We start from the raw sequence: 19,000 nt of genomic DNA, 5'->3' as shown, positions 1-19,000 counted from the left end.
TCAAGGTTTTCCCCATAATTCTCTTCCTTCAAAACGTTTTTTTAATGTTTCAAGTCATTTGTATAGCCCAAGGTCCAGAAGAGATCACCCTTTTTCTTTTCGGCAAGGCTTATACAGGATAACTATTAGAAATACTGAGAATATCGAAGACATACCAGCCCGTCACTAAAAGCATTTAGAAGAAACACCATTTAGCCTCAGACTATATTAGTTTGTATATTCCCTCCATGTATATTCCTTCCAGTTAAAAAGTTTTTAGTCAGTCAATTATTGGATTGCACTGTAAGATTTGCAAAACTTATGAAGCTTTGAGAAACCATTTAACATTTCTCAACTGTAAGTCCAAGAGTTTGGGGTCTTGAAAAATTATAACTCGGAAATGTACACCAATACCAAAGAATCGCAGTTCCTGGCAGGAGGCAGAGAAATGTCATGTCAATTTCATTCTACTGTGAATGACATGAGGAGGTGATCAGGACTAAGAAGCAGGTAGATTTCTAAAAAAACAGCCAGATTGTCATGATAATGAGACTGATACAAGGGGAACACTGTAAAAGGTAGAATATGCAGAATTAAATAGCCAGCCTTGATTGACGACCACAACTTTGCATATGAATGTGTCAGGTAAGTCATTTTCTATTTAGTATTGGATAGAGAATGGAAGTAACAACAGGCATCTGCCTCACTTCCTGTCAAAGACAATGAGGTAAGGAGAAATCTCCTGAGCCGTGGTATTTTTTCCCCTTACCTAATAACTTATATTTATTAGCTATTATTAAAGAGGAACTGACCATGCCCACACTAACCCCAAGTACGTGCTGAATGGTCAGCCCCCACACATTTTCCCCTTGCCAAATCTGTCCCTTTTTTGCAAAAAGCTTGGACACCCCTGGCCTAGGCGACCAAGAGTTTGTGTTCTACCCTTTGCTGTAGAGTAAAAATTCTGTTTACCCTTTTATGTAAAGTGAAATTTCTATGTTTAGGTACGCTTTAACTATAGAATTTTCATCATAATAACCAGTATTTTCCATTGGGGACACAGCAATGAAATATGACATAATCCAGCTCACTTTATCTTGAACTATAAAACATTTTGGTTTTAGGATCAATAAATCCAGTTCTAGATTATGTGTGGGGGGAAAAAAATCCAACCTTTTTCCTGTAACAACATTTGGCCCTGATTGACCCTGTTGAATACACAAATCATTCCTAAGTCTTTGCAGATATAACTGGCAGGAGTAAGGTCTTGGGAAAAATAAAAAAGCATTGAACACACCCACAGACGTTGGTTAAAAGTTGGCACAAGACAATCCATTGGCATAATAATTCAGCCATCTGCTGCATGGGACATTTACAATGTTTCACAGACTTGGTAGATTTCTATATATTGGAATTGCAATATTTGGCACAATATGACCTGTGCTTGGTTCTTTATTCTAAATTACATGATACATTTCTATAGATGTACAGGCTGGCAAAACCTCTGGCATCATCGGTCAACATAAGAAAACTTATATCAAAACAGATTTACAAATTGGCTTCAGGTCCACCAACCAAGGTCATATTCCCAAACTTTTCTGCATCTTTATCCCAAATGCCCAGTGACCTTACACTGGGTGGACAGATACAGAAGTGATCACCCTAAAAATAGTGCAATCATTAACCCTAAAAATTACAGGATAATACTAAGGCCTTTATGTCCATTAAAAAAAAAAAAAAAAACTCTGTTTAGCAGTGTAAGGTTTTCAATCAGTTCTACATTTGTAGGAAACAACCCAACATTTATATTCACAGCACACTTAATCCAATCACCATGGAACGTAACACTGCAGATGTTGATTTTCCAAGACCAGTTGAAGTGAAATTTGTTGAATCACACTGTAATCCCGTCTCATCTTCAGGGTCAGAAATCAGCATAGGTGTTACAACTTCAAAATTACATAGATGAGGGTGTAAATGGTTGTCACGATCCTGGGCATTAAATTTATTTTTGTGTACCCAAAGGCCAGCCACTCCCACCATCCTCATCTGATACCTTAATCCATGCCAAACTAAAATCTGAGCTGAAATTGAAATGTGATAATCTATAACCATGCAATAAGGAATTTGATTTGAAAATGTATGCAGGTGTAGCTTTTACCAGCGATAAAATAGCGGAGGACACCAAGGTTTCTGAACTCTTCAGGGTCCTACTAGGGCACTCAGTTATGTACATATATATTTGATCTATTTTTCCACTAATAAGCCAGGTATGGAGGTGTCAATAACAAACTCCTCTGCCTGTGCCCACCATATTAGTTTTTAGCCCTAAACAAATAGAGCAAAAAAAAAAAAAAAGGCAGCTGAACTGTGCTGTCATGTGACCACACAATGTCCATTGCAAACTTTACACCAGTCACTGCCCTCTCTTCAGCTTCATGTTAGGACTGCAGCTCAAAGACCGTTACTACCTTGAAAAAGAGAAGCCATTCCCTGTTATGCCTGCATGGTGTTTAAACTTCTAGAACACTTTTCTTCAATTAGATTGCACACCACACTATTAAGCCGAGTTACTTTTTCAAATGTTTAAAAATAAACCAGTTTTAGGTAGGACTGCCTGTAAAGGCCATTAACAGCTCTGTCTCAAGTATGAGTGATTTGGACCTCATAGCAACCACATACAATCAATGGAACTTCACAATTGAAATGACCAGTTTGAGTAGAGAAACTCTTATTACATATGTTGCACATGTTCAATTTCATAGAAAAAAAAAAACCCTAGACAAAAAAAAAATACATATTATCATTTTTTTTTATTATTATTATTTTTCTCCTTTCCCTGCCTGGCACTATAAAAAAAATTCTCGAAAGAAAAAAAATAAAATAAAAAGGAACAATCTAAAACACAAAAGATGCTCAGCGTGTGTCTTCCAGCACTATGCAGGAATCTGAGCTAGAATAAAACTAAAGAAAAGGCTGTTTTTGTGAGGGGCAGACGACTCTCTCCGGGAAACAAGCTTCTCCCACAGAAAGATACCTGCAAAGATAAAAACACGCAAAAAAAAGAAAAAGAAAAGAAAAACAGCAGGATGTTTAGCAGACATCACTTCCCCCCCCCCTCCCCCTCACAGCTGTATACACACTAGCCTGGGAACCATTCAGTATACACATTACCAGGTATCCTGCACATAAACAGTCAGCACACCCCAGAATACCCCCAAGGACAAGTCATACACTCAACACTAATTAGGTCATGCCTATTTCCCCCCAACATACAATAACCATCAGAAGCCTGGCCTACCACACCCATCTTGAGACATCGGAGGAACATGGGGTATGTAAGTACAAGAGTAAAGAATGGTCCACAGGGGACCCTGTTTTAATAAACTCTTAAATTTCATTCCAGTCTTCTTTTTTTTTTTTTTTCTTTTTTTTTGTGTTTTTGCCTCTCAGGTCTTCCTAAAGTTATATTTTTAGTAAGGAGAATACCATGATGTCACGCGAGCCCGACCCCTGAAAAAGACAAGCTTAGTGTAAGCAGACAGAAATTTGCTGTCATGACAAAATATCCCAACACCCATCAACAGGACTCCCAAGGCTTCCTGTAGTGATTAGCCGCCAGACCTGAATACGCGTCCTCTGGGTCTTGAAGGAAAGCCGCTGTAGAATCTGGAACGGGAACTGTAGGAGGATGCTCTAGCTCTGAATCTTGCACGTGGAAAACCTCTGTCTGTTGTGCTAATGCCAGGTCTGTTAGTCCTTTTGGGAACCACCTGTGAAAACAATACATTAGAAGGGTGAAAAAAAAAAATGCTATTTTTGATTTTGGTGGAGAATGGAAGCCACTGCTTTACATCTCTGGGATTCTAATGTTGACATCTCTCTGCCTAACTTAAAGTGGCCTCCTCTTACAGTATCTTTCATTTATTTCAGATGAGATGAGAGTAGCAACATCCAAAGGCTTGATAAAGGCCAAGAACTATAATGGAAACATCTAACCAATGGCGTCCAACACAATTTTGGGCATGTTAACAAAACACTGATGGCACATTTCCTAATACTGGGTACTAAAGTCACCAAGCTCATTCTCACCCTTGGCGGTAATCCCGAGTGTGGCTCACCTGGTCCTCACAAGAAACTACTCTATTTAAAAGGCCTAAACATCTGTATAACCTGTAATAACTACTAAAGAACGGAAGACTTGCCACAGAAACGCCCAGCAAACACACGTATAGTATATGTAGTGTATAGGAAATTTTACAAAGCAAAAGATTTAAAGAATGCTTTTAGAACGCGCATAGGTTCATGTAAAGTAGGTGCCTTACTTTTATCTGTCGGCCTCTAAACAGAGACTCATCAAGGGCCATTGATGTCCTGACAGATTCTTTATCAGAAAATTCAATGTATGCAAACCTGTGGAAACAGAACATAATCAAGATAAAAGGTCTGCATACTGTATATTAGAAAAATACAAATTACAGATCCACAATATGCTATGTCTATGGAAAAAAATACAAGCCAGCAGTTCTGAAGTCACTTTACATTCATTATTTGTCAAACCTCACCAAATACATCACCCCACCCCTTTTTCTTCTCAGTCATTATTACAGCTGGCCAAAGGAAGGTCAGAAACTCATATTGATCAAATAGCACTTTGCTGAGGAACAGAACCATTACCAGTCTAATTGTTACTAGCTTGAGGAAAGAAAAAATGTTTTATTTTTTTGTAACTGGACGCCACACTGAATCAGAACAGGGAGTAAAGTGGCCGGCCGACTGACTGACTGAAGGCCGACCGCGATATAAACCAGGATGAGCTTGCTCTTTGCACTAGTCTTATGTTCCCATCATGATCTAATCAATTTCCACAGGCATCATGACATCCAGGCTAGATCAACATGTAACCCAATACAACCAATGACATGTTCAATGCAAACTTCAGCCAATTTTCACACTTACCCCTTAGGGTGACCCGTGTATTTGTCACAGAGAATGGTTACTCTATTCACAGAACCACAACCATGGAAATGGGCCTCTAACTCTTCTGCTGTTGCTCCATAATCGACCTGCACAAAAGCATATAAAAATTAAAGCATTGAAAACAGGAGGATATTCCTGCTGGCTAAATATGTCACATTTACAGTATACTTTTTCTTTGTCTGTTTTTTGATTTTGAAAAGCCCCTAGATTGTGTACGTCAAAACACAGCTACTACTTCTGGAAGATTTATTCTCTCCTATTAGTGCTTTGTAGAAATCTTCAAAATCACCAGGCCTGCAACGTGTTACTTTTATCCTATTAAAATTAACAAAAATTAAGTGCTTTAAGGCATAGCCCTGAATGTTTGTGGTATGGTACCAGCAAAAATGCACAACAGTAGACAAATAAGATCAGCACATAAAACAGATCCACTGTAATGGTAACTTTTTGTTCATTCTTCCTATAGGCATTACACAGCTTATTGTTGTGTTACTGGACGTGTGACCATTATTTCAGATTCTAACCCACTTCTCAATACACAAATATTGCTTTGCTGTGAAGTCATTATTATGCATAAGGGCTTTTAAGAAAAGCTAGCACCACTTTATTAAGAGAAGGAAAAGGAAAAACCTCCTCTGCACTCTAAAGTTAGTTTTTTTTTTAATATAGTGATAACCTCAGTGATAATACAACTAATAAGCTGGATAATACAAGAATAAGCTGGGTATTCATTTTACTGCACCTGACAAAAAAATAAACTACACATCGTATTGATATTTGTGGGTATTTTTTTTTTTTTTTAAAAAAACTTACATTTCCAACATATATTGATCGAGCGTCTGCTTCCATTTTTTCTTCTATTGACATAATTACAGGACCAGCTGGGTAAAAAAAAAATCTTCTTAAAAACAACAAAAAAAAAAAAAAAAAAACACAATCGCTTTGGATTTAAACACAGGTGCAAATATGCTGCATCCCAATATACAGTATATTACATCAAAATGGGACTTGGTGCATGCATGTGTTCTACCTAAAATATTTATTGGCCGGGTTCAAAGGCAACACAAGTTTAGTGCTCTCAGTGATTTGTGTCATAGCTGTCCCAAAACCTGTATAATGGTGTTCGTTTTCAACCAGTCCCTTTACTGTTTGACATCTTTATAAATGATATAGAGTTTAGGAGTAAAAGTACCATTTCTGTGTTTGCAGATGACACCAAAATATGTAATGGAATTAAGTCCATACAGGATGTCTATAATCTACAAGCAGACCTGGATGTATTGTTTGATTGGGCAGCCAAGTGGCAAATGACATTTATTATAGATAAATGTAAAATTTTGCACTTGGGAGCTAACATGCATGCTGTTAGGGGTCTGGGGGTTCTGGTAGATCATGGACTTAATACCAGCATGCAATGCCAAGCTGCAATATCTAAAGCTAGTAAAGTACTTTCTGTATTAAAAGAAGGAATAGACTGCAGAGATGGAGACATAATCCTGCCCCTGTACAAAGCATTGGTCAGACCACATCTGGAATATGCAGTCCAGTTTTGGGCACCAGTTCACAAAAAGGACATTGTGGAATTGGAGAGAATGCAGAGAACGGCAACTAAACTAATAAAAGGAATGGAGGAGCTCAGCTATGAGGAGAGATTAGCTAAACTGAACCTATTCTCCCTTAAGGGGGGATATGATCATCCTGTATAAATATATAAACGGTCCATATAGAAAACTCTCTTCCCCATCTTTGAGATCATTACAAAGAACAAGAGGGCACTCTGCGTCTGGAGGAAAAGAAGTTTAGGCTCCGGATATGGAAGGAATTCTTCACTGTAAGATCTGTGAAAATGTGGAATTGGCTCCCTCGAGAAGTAGTTATAGCAACTACTATAGATTACTTTTTTTCAACCTAACTACTATGTCACTATATTTTATTTTAACTTTCTAATGCTCCCCCCTTTAGCATGTCCCATTTTTCCATCGTGTTCACGTATTGTGTAAAGAGTGAAATCAGGGGTGTAATAATGTAGTCAGTGTAATTATTTAGGCTAATGGTAAAAAGTTGCATTTTTTTGCCCAAGCACTTACTAGCATCTACTTTGGTGCCCAGGAATGGTAACAGGCTGTAAATGTAAAGATTTTACATAAAATTGGGAACAGGGTGGCAGAAAGCAGTTCACATCTTCTCACAGCCATCTGTTTTGAATTCTGCAAACACTGCTCTTTAAGAACCAACTTTGCATGCAACTTTGTGCATGAGCCAAGTATCTGGCAAGATGTTATATGCTGGGAAATGCACAGGATTTCTGGCTCCCCCTGCAGGTCTCAGCATGACTAGTTAATGATCTGACCCATAGCAAACTCTCATGTGAGCAGCAGCCTGTCCATTCTGCTGGCAGAGGTTCCAGGGAAACAAAATGCAATGTATGAATTTCCTGATCTGGATGCAGAGCTTGCAAGATGCCCAGTGCAACAATTTGCAACTTGAAGTCTGACCATGACATTCTAGTATTCTTCCCAGACCTTTTTTTAACTAGGTGCATCACCCAGCTGTTTGTGTGTGGTTACTGAAGAGTTGGGTCACAATACATGGCCTTAGAGAGTTGGGGCATAATATAAAAACAATAGCAAAATGGGGCATATTAAGGGGGTGGGGATTAGAAAGTTGAAGTATAGGGAGTGGTAGAAAGCTGACAGAATAATAGGGGTTACTGGGTTCCTATGGCCACATGAACCAAAATGGTTGCCCTGACCATTGTTTGAACACCCGTCTACAACTTCTTCCCACCCATTTAAAAAATCCTGGTGAGAACCCTGGATTCAAGCGATGGCCTGGAAAGATAAAAAGCATATTTAAAAGGCACAATATGGATGCTTACCATTGCCTGGAGGAGGGCTCATGTTCATTTGTTTCTCTACCTCATTCTGCATCTCCTTTAATTTCTCAGCTTCCTCTTCCATTTCCCGAACACGAGCTTTGATTGCTTCCAGCTCCTAAATGAGATATAAAATTAAATTAGGTCCAGCCTCCACGTACTGTCCCATCCTGGGGATCCCCCTCCACGTACTGTCCCCCATCCTGGGGATCCCCCTCCACGTAGTAATGTCCCATCCTATGGATCTCCCCATGTAATGTCCATCCTATGGATCTCCCCATGTAATGTCCATCCTATGGATCTCCCCATGTAATGTCCATCCTATGGATCCCTCCATGTAATAGTTATGGTGCTGGCTGTGTACACAGCACGCTGCGGCCTCCACGGACCTCCGATCCCCTCCTGTCCTCAGCTCTTACCGGGTCCTCGATTGCCGGATCTCCGCTAAGTTCTCCGGGTTCTTCCTCCTCTAGCTCTTCCTCCTCCAGTTCCTCCAGGCCCCCGGCGCCTCCACTCCCTGTGCTTCCTCGTCCTCCCGACCTCCTTCCAGTGCCAACTCTACCACCTATCCGCCGGCTTCTTCTGCCTGGGCCCAGCAACTCCAAATCTAGGTCCATCCCTCCGCGGCCCATAGGCTCGTCCTCCCCGGGATCCTGGCCTGCACCGGCCGTGCCAGTCACGCCACGAAGCCCATTCTCGTAATCTGCTCCACGCAGCCCCGCTGCTGAGGACACCGCCGCCATCTTGAGAAGAGATATAGCAATCAGTTACACAGCTAACCCTTATAAAAAGCAAGAAATTGGATTGGTACTCGGTACTATCAGTCATACTACACTAGCTGATGATTGGTTCATACGTAGTTTATTGTTTCCACAGGCGCCAGCTAGAAGGCCCGCCCATCCGGTGTAATAGGATTGGGTGTTTTCTGAGCATGCGTAGTACACGCTTCCCGCCTCTGCGTGTGGGGCTGGGGGGCGTGTACTTCCCCTTCGGGTGGGCGGGGAGACAGCTAGGAACGGGGCGGGTTCCATGGCTGGTTGTTATAGGAAGACTTAGGGGGCTGTCACTTATTACAAGGTTTAACAATTACTTTTCTCTTTTTTCATAAGCCAAATGTGAAATATAGCAGATACTGTATACTAGCAGTACAGAAATAGGTTTCCATGCTTACACCGAATTTAAATAAACCCTGACTAGGAGGTGAAGAGGGAATGGCTGGAGGGTGCAGAGATAGGTTGGGGTGGGGGCAGTGAATATACAGGACTGGTGTCACTTTGGGGCATAAAAATGGATGTTTCAGGAAGAAAAGGATGGGGAGACATGTTACCCTAGGGGTGAGCAGTGAATTTTCACCTTTGGGGGTAGATTTGCCCTGGGGCAGATGTTTGCTATTGCCTGGCATTCTCGCCAATCTCAGGGCCTTTTTGGGTAAATTCTGATCTGTTTTCTATCAGCTCATGGCTACAACTATGGTGGCTGTTTTGTTGGGTTTGGGCGAGTAAAAATCTTCTCAATGTTTTGCAGCAAGGAGCCTAGAACTGGTCATACGTCAGTCAGTTTTCCCACCGATTTTAATATTAATAAAAAGTAATGATAAAACACCAACATACTAAGCAGCTGTTGTAAAAGGCAGACAGACTTAAACAATAAGGAGGGGAGGACCTGGCCAAAAAAAATGTATAATCTAAGAGGTAGGCAAAGTAGTAACAATAGATTTAAACCCAATTGTTTATTCAATGCAGCATGGGTAAGGCTACGTAGACACGTGTAATTGTTCTCGTCCGATAATCGTCTCAGGGCCAATATCAGACTAAAATCTGGCGTGTGTACAGCGCACGTCGTCCATCGTCCCAACAACCGTCCTGGCGGATCCATGGACGAAGAACGATCATAATGCAAGTGAAAAGGAGAGAGCACAGCGGGGTGCCACTCCGTCATTCTCCCCCCTCCCCTCTCCATGGAGCAGAGCGGTGCTGTATGTACATCACTCCTTCATGCATCATGCAGTCGTTAGTCATTGGAAAGGATCATGAAAGATAATTTCTAATGACAATTATTGCATATGTGTACACTAACACTCCTTTCCCCCAAAAAAACAATGCAATCTTTTCTTCAATCACAGATGCATACTCTTGTAACTGTGCACTCACATAAATAGGGGAGAAAACTTCTAACATGAACAAAGCATTCCAGGCTGCAGATGCCCATAGTGAGGGATTCCTCAATACAAAATAAAGCCATTGCTGTAGGAAAAGACTCTGCATACTTTTTCACATCAATATCACCTTGTCCCCAAACAGTAAAAAAAATTTTAAACATCCTAAGCAGTAAACTAATTTAGGTTTCTAAAGCCTGTTGTTTTTGTATAGGAATGTCTGCATCTGATAATGCAAACGCTGCTTGCTGAAAGGCAGGAAAAGCATGACCATCATCCCCTACCATGGAAGTCTGGGTTTTCACTGAGTTCCTAAAAGGTCTCCAAACTGAACTCACATGCAGGTAATTTCTCCATAAAAGCACCATGTGATTGACTTGCTTCTGTATCTGAGACACACACAAAGCCTAGAAATATAGCTACAAAGGTTATGAATTACAGGTAGTCCCCAAGTTAAGGACATCCAACATAGGAACAGGTCTTCCCTGCTTGCTCATGGAGGCTTGATTGGGGAGGAGACAGTTTGCATGACTTGCAGAAGAAATCTTTTGCTAAACACAGCTGAGGTTGTGATATTAAGGACTAAGCTCTTCTGCAGCATCTTGTAACTCTTTAACGACCAAGACAAACTCTACAGTTGTTTCTTTTTGCAAATCAAAGCACAGCTTGCTCCAGAAGTTCATGAATGTCTAGGCTCCATAAAGTTTTTGTTTTGCTTTGTTTGTGATCAACTCACAGGGAGGATTTTATACAGTAACTGACACCAAGCTGCCTAATAATGTTGAGACAAACATCTGTCCTAATTGCATTTATTAAAATAATGTCCCCACTTACATACAAACTCAACTTAAGAACAAACCTACAGTCCCTATCATGTATGTAACCCGGGGAGTACCTGTAGTGTAAAATCATCTTTTTTTTAACAGTAACTTGCCATTCAGAACAGGGGTGTGTCTGTGTTCTCTCCTTATAATTGCCCTAGCAGAATTTACCCGTTCCTTTCTTTTCTGTTGCTGTCCATGATATACAAAACTTACAGGTATGGAGGAACACAGATCAAGCTGTCATATGCTAGGTCTGAGGACTCATAAAAAAATTCAATATTACTGTAAACAATCCAGCGTTTATTATCCAAACTCTGTCTTGCCTTCCATAGCTCTATTATCATTCAGTGAGTACTGGGAGACTTAAGCTTAGAATTCTGACTGGGGGTTTCCTACCTCCTCATCATCAAGGTAAATAGAACATGGACCTGAACTCAATGGAAATAACTTCTTTCTCATATGTAACACCTGAAAATGTAAATTTCGGTACCCTGAAAGAGAAATACCTTTTTCTATTCACCTGAAAACAGCAGTCCAGCTGAGAAAATTGCATTGCAATAGCCTTCAAACCTCTGGTTCATCTATTTTGTGGATCTGTGCTTTATCCACTATTTCTGATCCTTGATTATCCCCTCACAAGTTGTCAGATCATCAGTCAACAGAAGGCAGCTCTGTCATGCATCCAAGATGGCTTCATCTATGGAAGACATTACGGAACAAGCCATGGTTAGCATGATTAGCACCACCTCTGCAACCAAATAATCCAATGCCGAAGCCTTGCTAAAATAAAAAAAAATGAATAAAGAAAATTCCCAGCATGTAGGGGAAAATGTGCTTTTAGGAGCTTATACTTATATTGTGCAGTGGGCGAAGGTGCAGAAGTATGCCGAAGTCTCCAATAATTTAAACTAAGCTTTCTTTTTTTAGTGTAGATTGATAGAGTTCTATTTATTAAACAGGAAATCTGACATTCCCTGGTTGAAATTTTGCATGCCCATGTTTCAATGGCAGTAATTAATTCCCACCAGGAAATGTCAGATTCCGTTTTTCATTAGAACCCAAAATGTCTTTAATCTGTCTAAATTCTGGTGTGTAGGGTCAGGTTCTAGTTAGTGTTAAGCCTTTTCCACAGTGTGGCTACACATACAGTTTACCATAGCACACTGAAACTGCTCTTCTGGGACAAATAACTATACTCTGATCACCTCGTTTTGTGTGAGCTCATGAAGGCTACAACTATGGTGCCTTTTTTTTTTTTTTTTGATGGGTTGAGGTTAAAGTCTTCTAAACCTTTTGCAACATAGCATCTAGAATAGGCCAGCCAGTTACACCACTGGATTTCTCCCGGGTGTTCATCCATTCAATGCAGGGTGGATAAACAACTTTCCACATTTTCTGAAAGCACAACACTTTTCCTCAACCACAGACCATGGACATGTGTATTGGTGCATTGATATGATTGACCAATGAGAGGTGGATAACCTGCTAATGTTTACAAAGGATTTCAGGCTGCAAAAGCCCTAGTGAGAGTTGCCTCAGGGATCCATACTGCTGCACTGTCTGCTAAGCTATCCCAAGTTTCACCAATACAATTTCCCAGTGCATTTTTGATTCTTAGGGCTTGTTAACATAGTGCCGCATTGCACGTTTTAGTTCTTTCCAAAAGTGTATATTGGGGAAAATGCCTAACTTCACACTTCATGTCTGGGAGCATTTCAGAATACTCTGAACAACTTTTGCAATGTTGGGATCTCGGCTCCATTTGTGTTTGTTTTCCGTAGCTACATCCAGAGGCCAGAAGCCCAGTAAAACAGTGCAGTCACAAAAATTATGGTGCCCTTTAACCTCCCTGGAAGTCTGGTTAAGTCTGTATTTTTTAATGTCAAAGCGGTACATTGTTTTGCATGAAAATTTGTTGTTTTATATTGTAGGCCTGTTAATCTTAGGTTTAAACAGTTCTCAGCTTACTAAAAATATGTCAAGCAAATGTAACAAGAAGATTTATGCAATAAATTATAGGTATTACAATTCTAAAAAAAAAAAAACTTGAAATTAAATCAGGTAAGTATAGAGATCAAGTATAGTTAGTGATCACAGGGAAGTATAAGCAAGCCGAAGAGAACAAGGAAGAGGATTCCAAAGTGGTGGCAGTTCTAGAGAAGTAATCTGTTTAAATTTCAAGTCACACCCTGCAGCGCACCGCTGCCTTACACTCAGATGTCCCATTGATCACGCCAAGGAAACAGTAGCTGGATGGGCATCGCCAGAGGACGCCGCGGGCTCGTGGGGACCAGGTAAGCTCTTTACAATGCCACCCTGAGTGTGGTTTGGGGTTACCAAAATTAACCCCGAGTCACACTTGGGAATACCGCCAGGTTAAACCAATGCCAACTATCTATCTACAAAGACAAATGTCAAGGTTACTCTAAAGTAGATCAGTGTAGCATTACCATCCTACACCAACAAAAATGGCACATAAGGAACACATATGTAACAGGAGTAAAGTTTTGACATTTTTATGTTTATGTATAGCCTGCATACAATATGAAGTTCATAGACTAGTACATCTAATAGCATCCGCATTGTAACTTGTGTTTTCAGCACTCATCTTTTTCTCATTATTTGAATAGCATCATTCTATATTTGGCTTATTTCATATAATTACATTGCAATATTTTTTCCCCCAACCATAGCTCTATTATCATACAGTGAGTACTGGGCCACTTAAGCTTAGAATTATGGCTGATGCCTCCTCAACATCAAGGTATATAGAAAGTGGACCTGAACTCATGAAAATAATTTCATTCTTACAACATCTTAAAATGTAAATGTTGGTACCATGAAAGAAACCCTTTATTTTTTTATTCCCCTGAAAACAGCAGCCCAGCTCCTGTATGTTTAGCCCCATAATTGTTTTCTGTAGTAAATCTAAGGCACTATTGCCCTGCAACTGCTAGTTTCATAAGATTTGGAGATGCCACCAATGAATTGTAGTTGCTGGAGAGAACACTGCAGCACAGTAGTTTCCAATAGCGTCATCCATTACTCATCTGTGCTTTATCCACTATTTTCTGTTTTATATGGGGGGGCAGCTGGTACAGTTAAAAACTGTGTTGGAAACAGTACAAAAATCATCAAAGGGTGAGTCAAAAGCATACACTAAAAAAGTCTTTATATATTTAAGAACACAGTCTGCTCACCAATTAGTAGTGATTAATGTACCTAAGATTCTCTGAGTCTTTTTTATTTATTTTGTGAGCAAATGCCAGATTTATTTATTTTTTTTAATCCTTAAAATGTCTTTATTTCACCTTTAACCAGCACTCCATTCTCAGAATTAAGATAAAAATTGGTAGTGACTGATAGGAAAGGGACAGGGCATTGCTGCAGCCCTGAAATGAAACTTCCAAGTAGAATTAACACACAAAAAAAGCTACCCTTGTGTATATAAGTGTCATTTAAATTACCAATAATACTGGCAATGGCATGTTTACCTTTTACATTAGTGTCCTATTGCCAATCTACAAAGCTGTAAGGCTGACACTTGTTTACATTTCCTTCTAATGATGTCACACACCAAATATTATTGTAAGTGTACCTGCATGAATTCAGCATTCTACACAACCGAGAATTGCAGTATGTACGTATAGTGGTAACTGACATATGATTTTCTTTATAGTACAAGTTAGACATATTTAAAATAGACATAAACCATGCATTTTGGAAAAATAGAAGCCAGAATACCATTGGGCAAGGAATCTTTAATGCATGATGAACACTTAAAACCATTCTCCTCTGAAACAGTGTTCTCCGTACAGGGAAGCCAATCTCAGCTTGTGTAAGGTGGTAGTTAGTGCAGGAGCCTCCTCCTCTCTGACCTGCCTTATTATACAGGTATTAAGAGGAAGCTAATTCATGTCTGCTGCTTACTTTAGGTGAGGTGGACTACCAGGTGATAGCAAAGGATTGTGGTAAAAGACGACTCATGCCAATTGCAGGGAGTACTGGGACAGCATGACTTCTAGTTATCAGAGCTACAACTAGAGACTGTGCAGTTACATTGAAGAACAGCAATTGCAGATGGTTGACATGAAGACATTTTAGTTAAATACAATATTACTGTATTCTCTTTCCTTTAAATTGTTGTGTTAAAACTGTTAGCTCTACCCATACTTGTTTTCGGCCCTCAAATGCACAGAGGAGAAGATTCTGATATAGAGAAAGAAGCTCCCTCCTACTACAAATTCATTAGACTAAATCACCAGCAGCATGAAGAAGCAATAAATACCAGCACTGCTCACAGACACAAATGCATACAAAGCAATACAGTTCTTTCTTCCATACACAAAGCATCATATAATAGAGCCATACAAACAATACATTCACACAGAGCAAGACAAAGTGAGAACACATGCACAGAAAAACACTGGAATGCAGACATGCATGATCACACTCAGAACAACAGCACACAGACAATACCAGCAATGCAGTCGGACACACAAAATACATACTTGTATGCTGAAAAAACAACATCATATTAAAACAAAAAAACAAAGACATACATAGCACACAGGCAAGAACCGTCACATACTCTAACAATGGCATTCATCTACAAACACACTTGTTGTGCATGGATAAAGCACACTGCTTGCAGAGGACATTTGGTGTCTGTTGCTTTATGTGTCATTTGCTGGCAAACAGAGCCCCTACGGTCATGAGAGCCCCAAGAGCCACTGCCCCAGTAAGTACAGTTTTCAGGGAGGCCCAATTTCCTTCACGTTGTCTTCTTGCTTCTTCTATAGCACCATCACCATACAGAGCCAGGAATCCATTCTGAGAAAGAAAAAGTAAGATGCTGTTACAATGTTAGGAACAGGTCACTAGCTGCAGATATGCATCATCTTAAAGTAAATATGTATACAAGTAAATGATTAAAGCCTAACTTTAATTTCTTCTAAAAAACCTCTTCTCTATGGGAAACATCAATAGGATGCCTAGAATGACTCCACCCTGGTGATTGCAGCCTATCTTTTTTTAAAACATTAATTTACAGCCTTTTTGGGGGAGGGGGGATACTGTTTCTGGGGTCTAGCTTCAAAATACCCCAATGAAAAGCCTTGCACATTACCTCGCATGGACAGCACTGACCGATCTATTGCTCAGGTGAGCAATACATCGGTCAGTGCTGTCCACAGTGCTGTACCTCTCTGGTGAGTATTAGGTAAGTAAGTGGAAGGTAGTGAAAAACATGTTCCATGATGCAGACTGTTGTGTCTAAACAATGTGAACTTCCATATCCCCTCAATGAAAAGCCCATATTTAGAAAGCACCACCTCCAGCAGCTCCCAGTACGGACCATTTCACCTGAAAGCCCGAGGGTTCTGATAGGAAATGCTGTGACCATTTTTGCCTGGCCATTCCGGTCTCCTGCACAACTGGATGATGAGGTAACGTATCACAGTGATTGAGTATTACAGATTGTGAGGGGGGCAGGAAAGACCACGCATGCTTTTACACTCGCCTCGGTCTGTCAGAATGACCCAACATTAGGATAAAGGCACTACTGAAAGTTGCTTCAGGTATGTGCTGCTGCTTCTGGCCATCCATTCTTTATACCTGAAGCAGCTTGTGACTTTCTCAGGGCATGTGTTCAAGGGCTTTGGTCCATTGCATCAGTTTAAGACGATTCTGATCCCATTTAGAATTTGTTGACAAGTGCATTTAACTTTCTTCTGACCTACATTTGGTCAGCTTCAAGAGGGCGTTTCATTCCTATAGACTTGTATACAAATGTAAATCCTCCCTCGGTAAACAAAAGCTTGCTAACATAGGCAAAGTGGAAAAGTCCCTTTACCAAAGAGCACTTTACCTTGAAGTGCCCATTCCAGTCCATGACAAACTAAAATTTATACTGTAAATGTGTATTCAGAAGTAAAGTTGGAATTTCTCACCCATCCCCCATTGCTCTGCATCCAGTCTCTCAAGTTGGTCTCAATAAAGGTCACCATCCAGTCTTGGATCCTTGGTAGAAGCGGAGCCATCTCTTTATTGACGCACTCTGCACAAAGTGCTGCTCCAAACACAAAGAATGCCACCACACGACCCCAGTTAACCCCACCTTGGAACAAACCACCTGCCACCTCTGCAAAATGTGTGTATGCCGTGCCAGGGGTCACATGGATCTGTGTTGATATTTCACTGAATGCCTGCCGGAAACGTTCCTCAAATTCATCCCCTGCAGCACGCATTGCTGAATGCAGACCACACGATGGAGGTCCAACTGGCTCTGCAACCAAACCTCGTTGACACAGCTTGTACTGGACAAAATCTTCCACCAGGGGGCGGGATCTTGGGTCAGACTGCGCCATCCAGGCTCTCTGAAAGTGAAACACAAACATGTCAAACTGGTGAGTGTTTTGGGGTTGCAAAAAAGAAAAAAAAAATGACTGTTCATAAGGGTGATGATCAAACTGATCACCAAAAAAGTACCTTTATGACGGCAGAATTGTGTTCAGTTTACATGATGGTCACTTTTATTCAATTTTTAGTGATCAGCACTATTTTCAATAGTGGGTTTAATACTACATCCCATTTATAAAGTATCAATCAGCTTGATCACCAGAGATTGGCAGACAGCGCTTACCATTCTCATAGTGGTGAATGCCGTAGATCAAAGAATGGTTGAAAGAAAAGTGAAACCATTTTCAGGTTTAAAACAAATAAAAAATGAAAGATTCCTTTTCGGTATTGTTTGCTTTGCATGTAACCATGTGGACTATTACTGGCAGATACAAAACAAAGTTAGATTCCACCGGGATCATCCCACAACGCTTCCCCTTCTACAAACCAAATAACTAATTTTATATATACTGTAAAACATTCATCTAAAAACTATTGATTACAATTAAAATCCATAAAACATTTGTGTTTCAGTTACACATATTACATTCCAAGTGGACTGCTGCTGATGTTATTTTATTGTTCTCCGTGTTTCACAAACATCAGCAGATTTGTGTTTTACAATATATATGAATTATTTCTATGGAATGGAGCTATAATGTCTCCTTCCTTGTAGAAGGGGAAGTGGGTGATCTTACACCAGGTGGAATCTAACTTATACTATAATAATACTTTCATGAGTTATAATATAAAATATCTTGTGATATAATACACCTTAATATACAGGCATACTTTCCATACTGCTTGCTGTCTATGGAAGGAATATCAAAAGATATGGAATGAATATCTCCCACATGCTATAACAATGTCCCCATACAGCAGTCCAGAGTCATCCATAAGCTTCTTCTATACCCAGCCTGGCATAATGGCAGAGGACTGGCTGTAGGCCCCTAACACCAGCCTAGGGATAAGCTGCAGGGCCCCAGCCTATGGAGTCACGTGACCTGCGGTGTCCCCGCACAGCTTGTTGTGTGACCCCGGTGCTGTCACATATTGTATGGCCCCAGCCTCCTGACATCAGGTCAGCCTTTATAACCTGAAATAAGAAGCACAGGTGTCCGAAGGCCACCTACTAGTCATGTGCTGCTGGGGGCTTCCCCGGAGACGGCTGGTGTTACTCTCATGCTGTTCTCTACCCCCTCGGCCCGTTCTGCCGTTCCGTTCTCCGGTCTAAAACGGGAACCACTTCCGGCTCTGTCTTGGCGACGCCCGATGACATCAGGGGAAGGCGCGCCTTTCTCTGCTCCCATTGGACAGCTCTCCTCACACTGGTGACAGCAAATGCCTCCGCGCCGTAATGTGCCGACTAAAGGGGCACCAAAGTGTTCAGCTACAACCGGCAGTACCGGTAGGACTAATGACCCCTGCAGACAGTAGTAAAAACGTCCCGTAAGTAGCAGTGTACTCTATTGGGTGCGAACCCCATCTGACACGCCTGTTGTCATCCCCCCTCCCCACGTGTCCACTGCGGAGCTGCCACCTCCCAAGGGTCACCCCCACATGTTCCGGCTCGCACGGCCCCCTATGTATGAGGCGTATCTGTGAGCGATGCCTCTCTGTCAGTTCTGTTGTTATATCGCAGGATCTCATGGCGAACAACTTGTCTCCAGCTTCCTCGTTCCCTCGCCTTAGCTCCAGCCCAGATCACCTTGCTGTGACCCCGCCCTCACACTCTCCACCAATCCCGTGCGCGGGACTGGTGAAGGGGCGGGACCAAGTCTTCCTCTG

General features: G+C 41.0%; 1 protein-coding gene across 2 annotated transcripts; it reads right to left on the bottom strand.

The window, feature by feature from the left end:
• Window positions 1–2,773: 2,773 nt before the first annotated feature.
• Window positions 2,774–18,679, bottom strand: LOC140333417 (polyadenylate-binding protein 2). Of its 2 annotated transcripts, XM_072415094.1 has the most exons (8): window positions 11,334–11,381; window positions 8,254–8,577; window positions 7,838–7,952; window positions 5,773–5,840; window positions 4,939–5,045; window positions 4,305–4,392; window positions 3,604–3,752; window positions 2,774–3,492 (listed from the first exon to the last, which is right to left on the bottom strand). In XM_072415094.1, the coding sequence occupies exons 1-8, from the start codon at window positions 11,364–11,366 to the stop codon at window positions 3,453–3,455; spliced, it is 924 nt and encodes a 307-aa protein (XP_072271195.1). In that variant the 5' UTR covers window positions 11,367–11,381; the 3' UTR covers window positions 2,774–3,452. The 2 variants fall into 2 exon arrangements, with proteins under 2 accessions (XP_072271195.1, XP_072271196.1); XM_072415095.1 differs by lacking the exons at window positions 2,774–3,492; window positions 3,604–3,752; window positions 4,305–4,392; ... (3 more) ...; window positions 8,254–8,577; window positions 11,334–11,381 and adding exons at window positions 14,555–15,646; window positions 16,765–17,190; window positions 18,346–18,679.
• Window positions 18,680–19,000: the final 321 nt, after the last annotated feature.

This window comes from Pyxicephalus adspersus, chromosome 6 (genome assembly GCF_032062135.1).
Source record: "Pyxicephalus adspersus chromosome 6, UCB_Pads_2.0, whole genome shotgun sequence".
NCBI classification, from domain to species: Eukaryota; Metazoa; Chordata; class Amphibia; order Anura; family Pyxicephalidae; genus Pyxicephalus; species Pyxicephalus adspersus.
The sequence above is the reverse complement of the archived record's forward strand: the minus strand, read 5'-3'. Positions and strand labels throughout refer to the sequence as shown.

Bases quoted from the DNA above. Each gene is read 5' to 3' on its own strand.
- LOC140333417 (XM_072415094.1), bottom strand. From the start codon at position 11,366: ATGCAATTTTCTCAGCTGGACTGCTGTTTTCAG. The intron at 5,046-5,772 runs GTAAGTTTTTTT...GCTTTTGTGCAG, and splicing joins GATCAATATATGTTGGAAAT to GTCGATTATGGAGCAACAGC. The intron at 3,753-4,304 runs GTAAGGCACCTA...TTGTTTTCACAG, and splicing joins TTAGAGGCCGACAGATAAAA to GTGGTTCCCAAAAGGACTAA.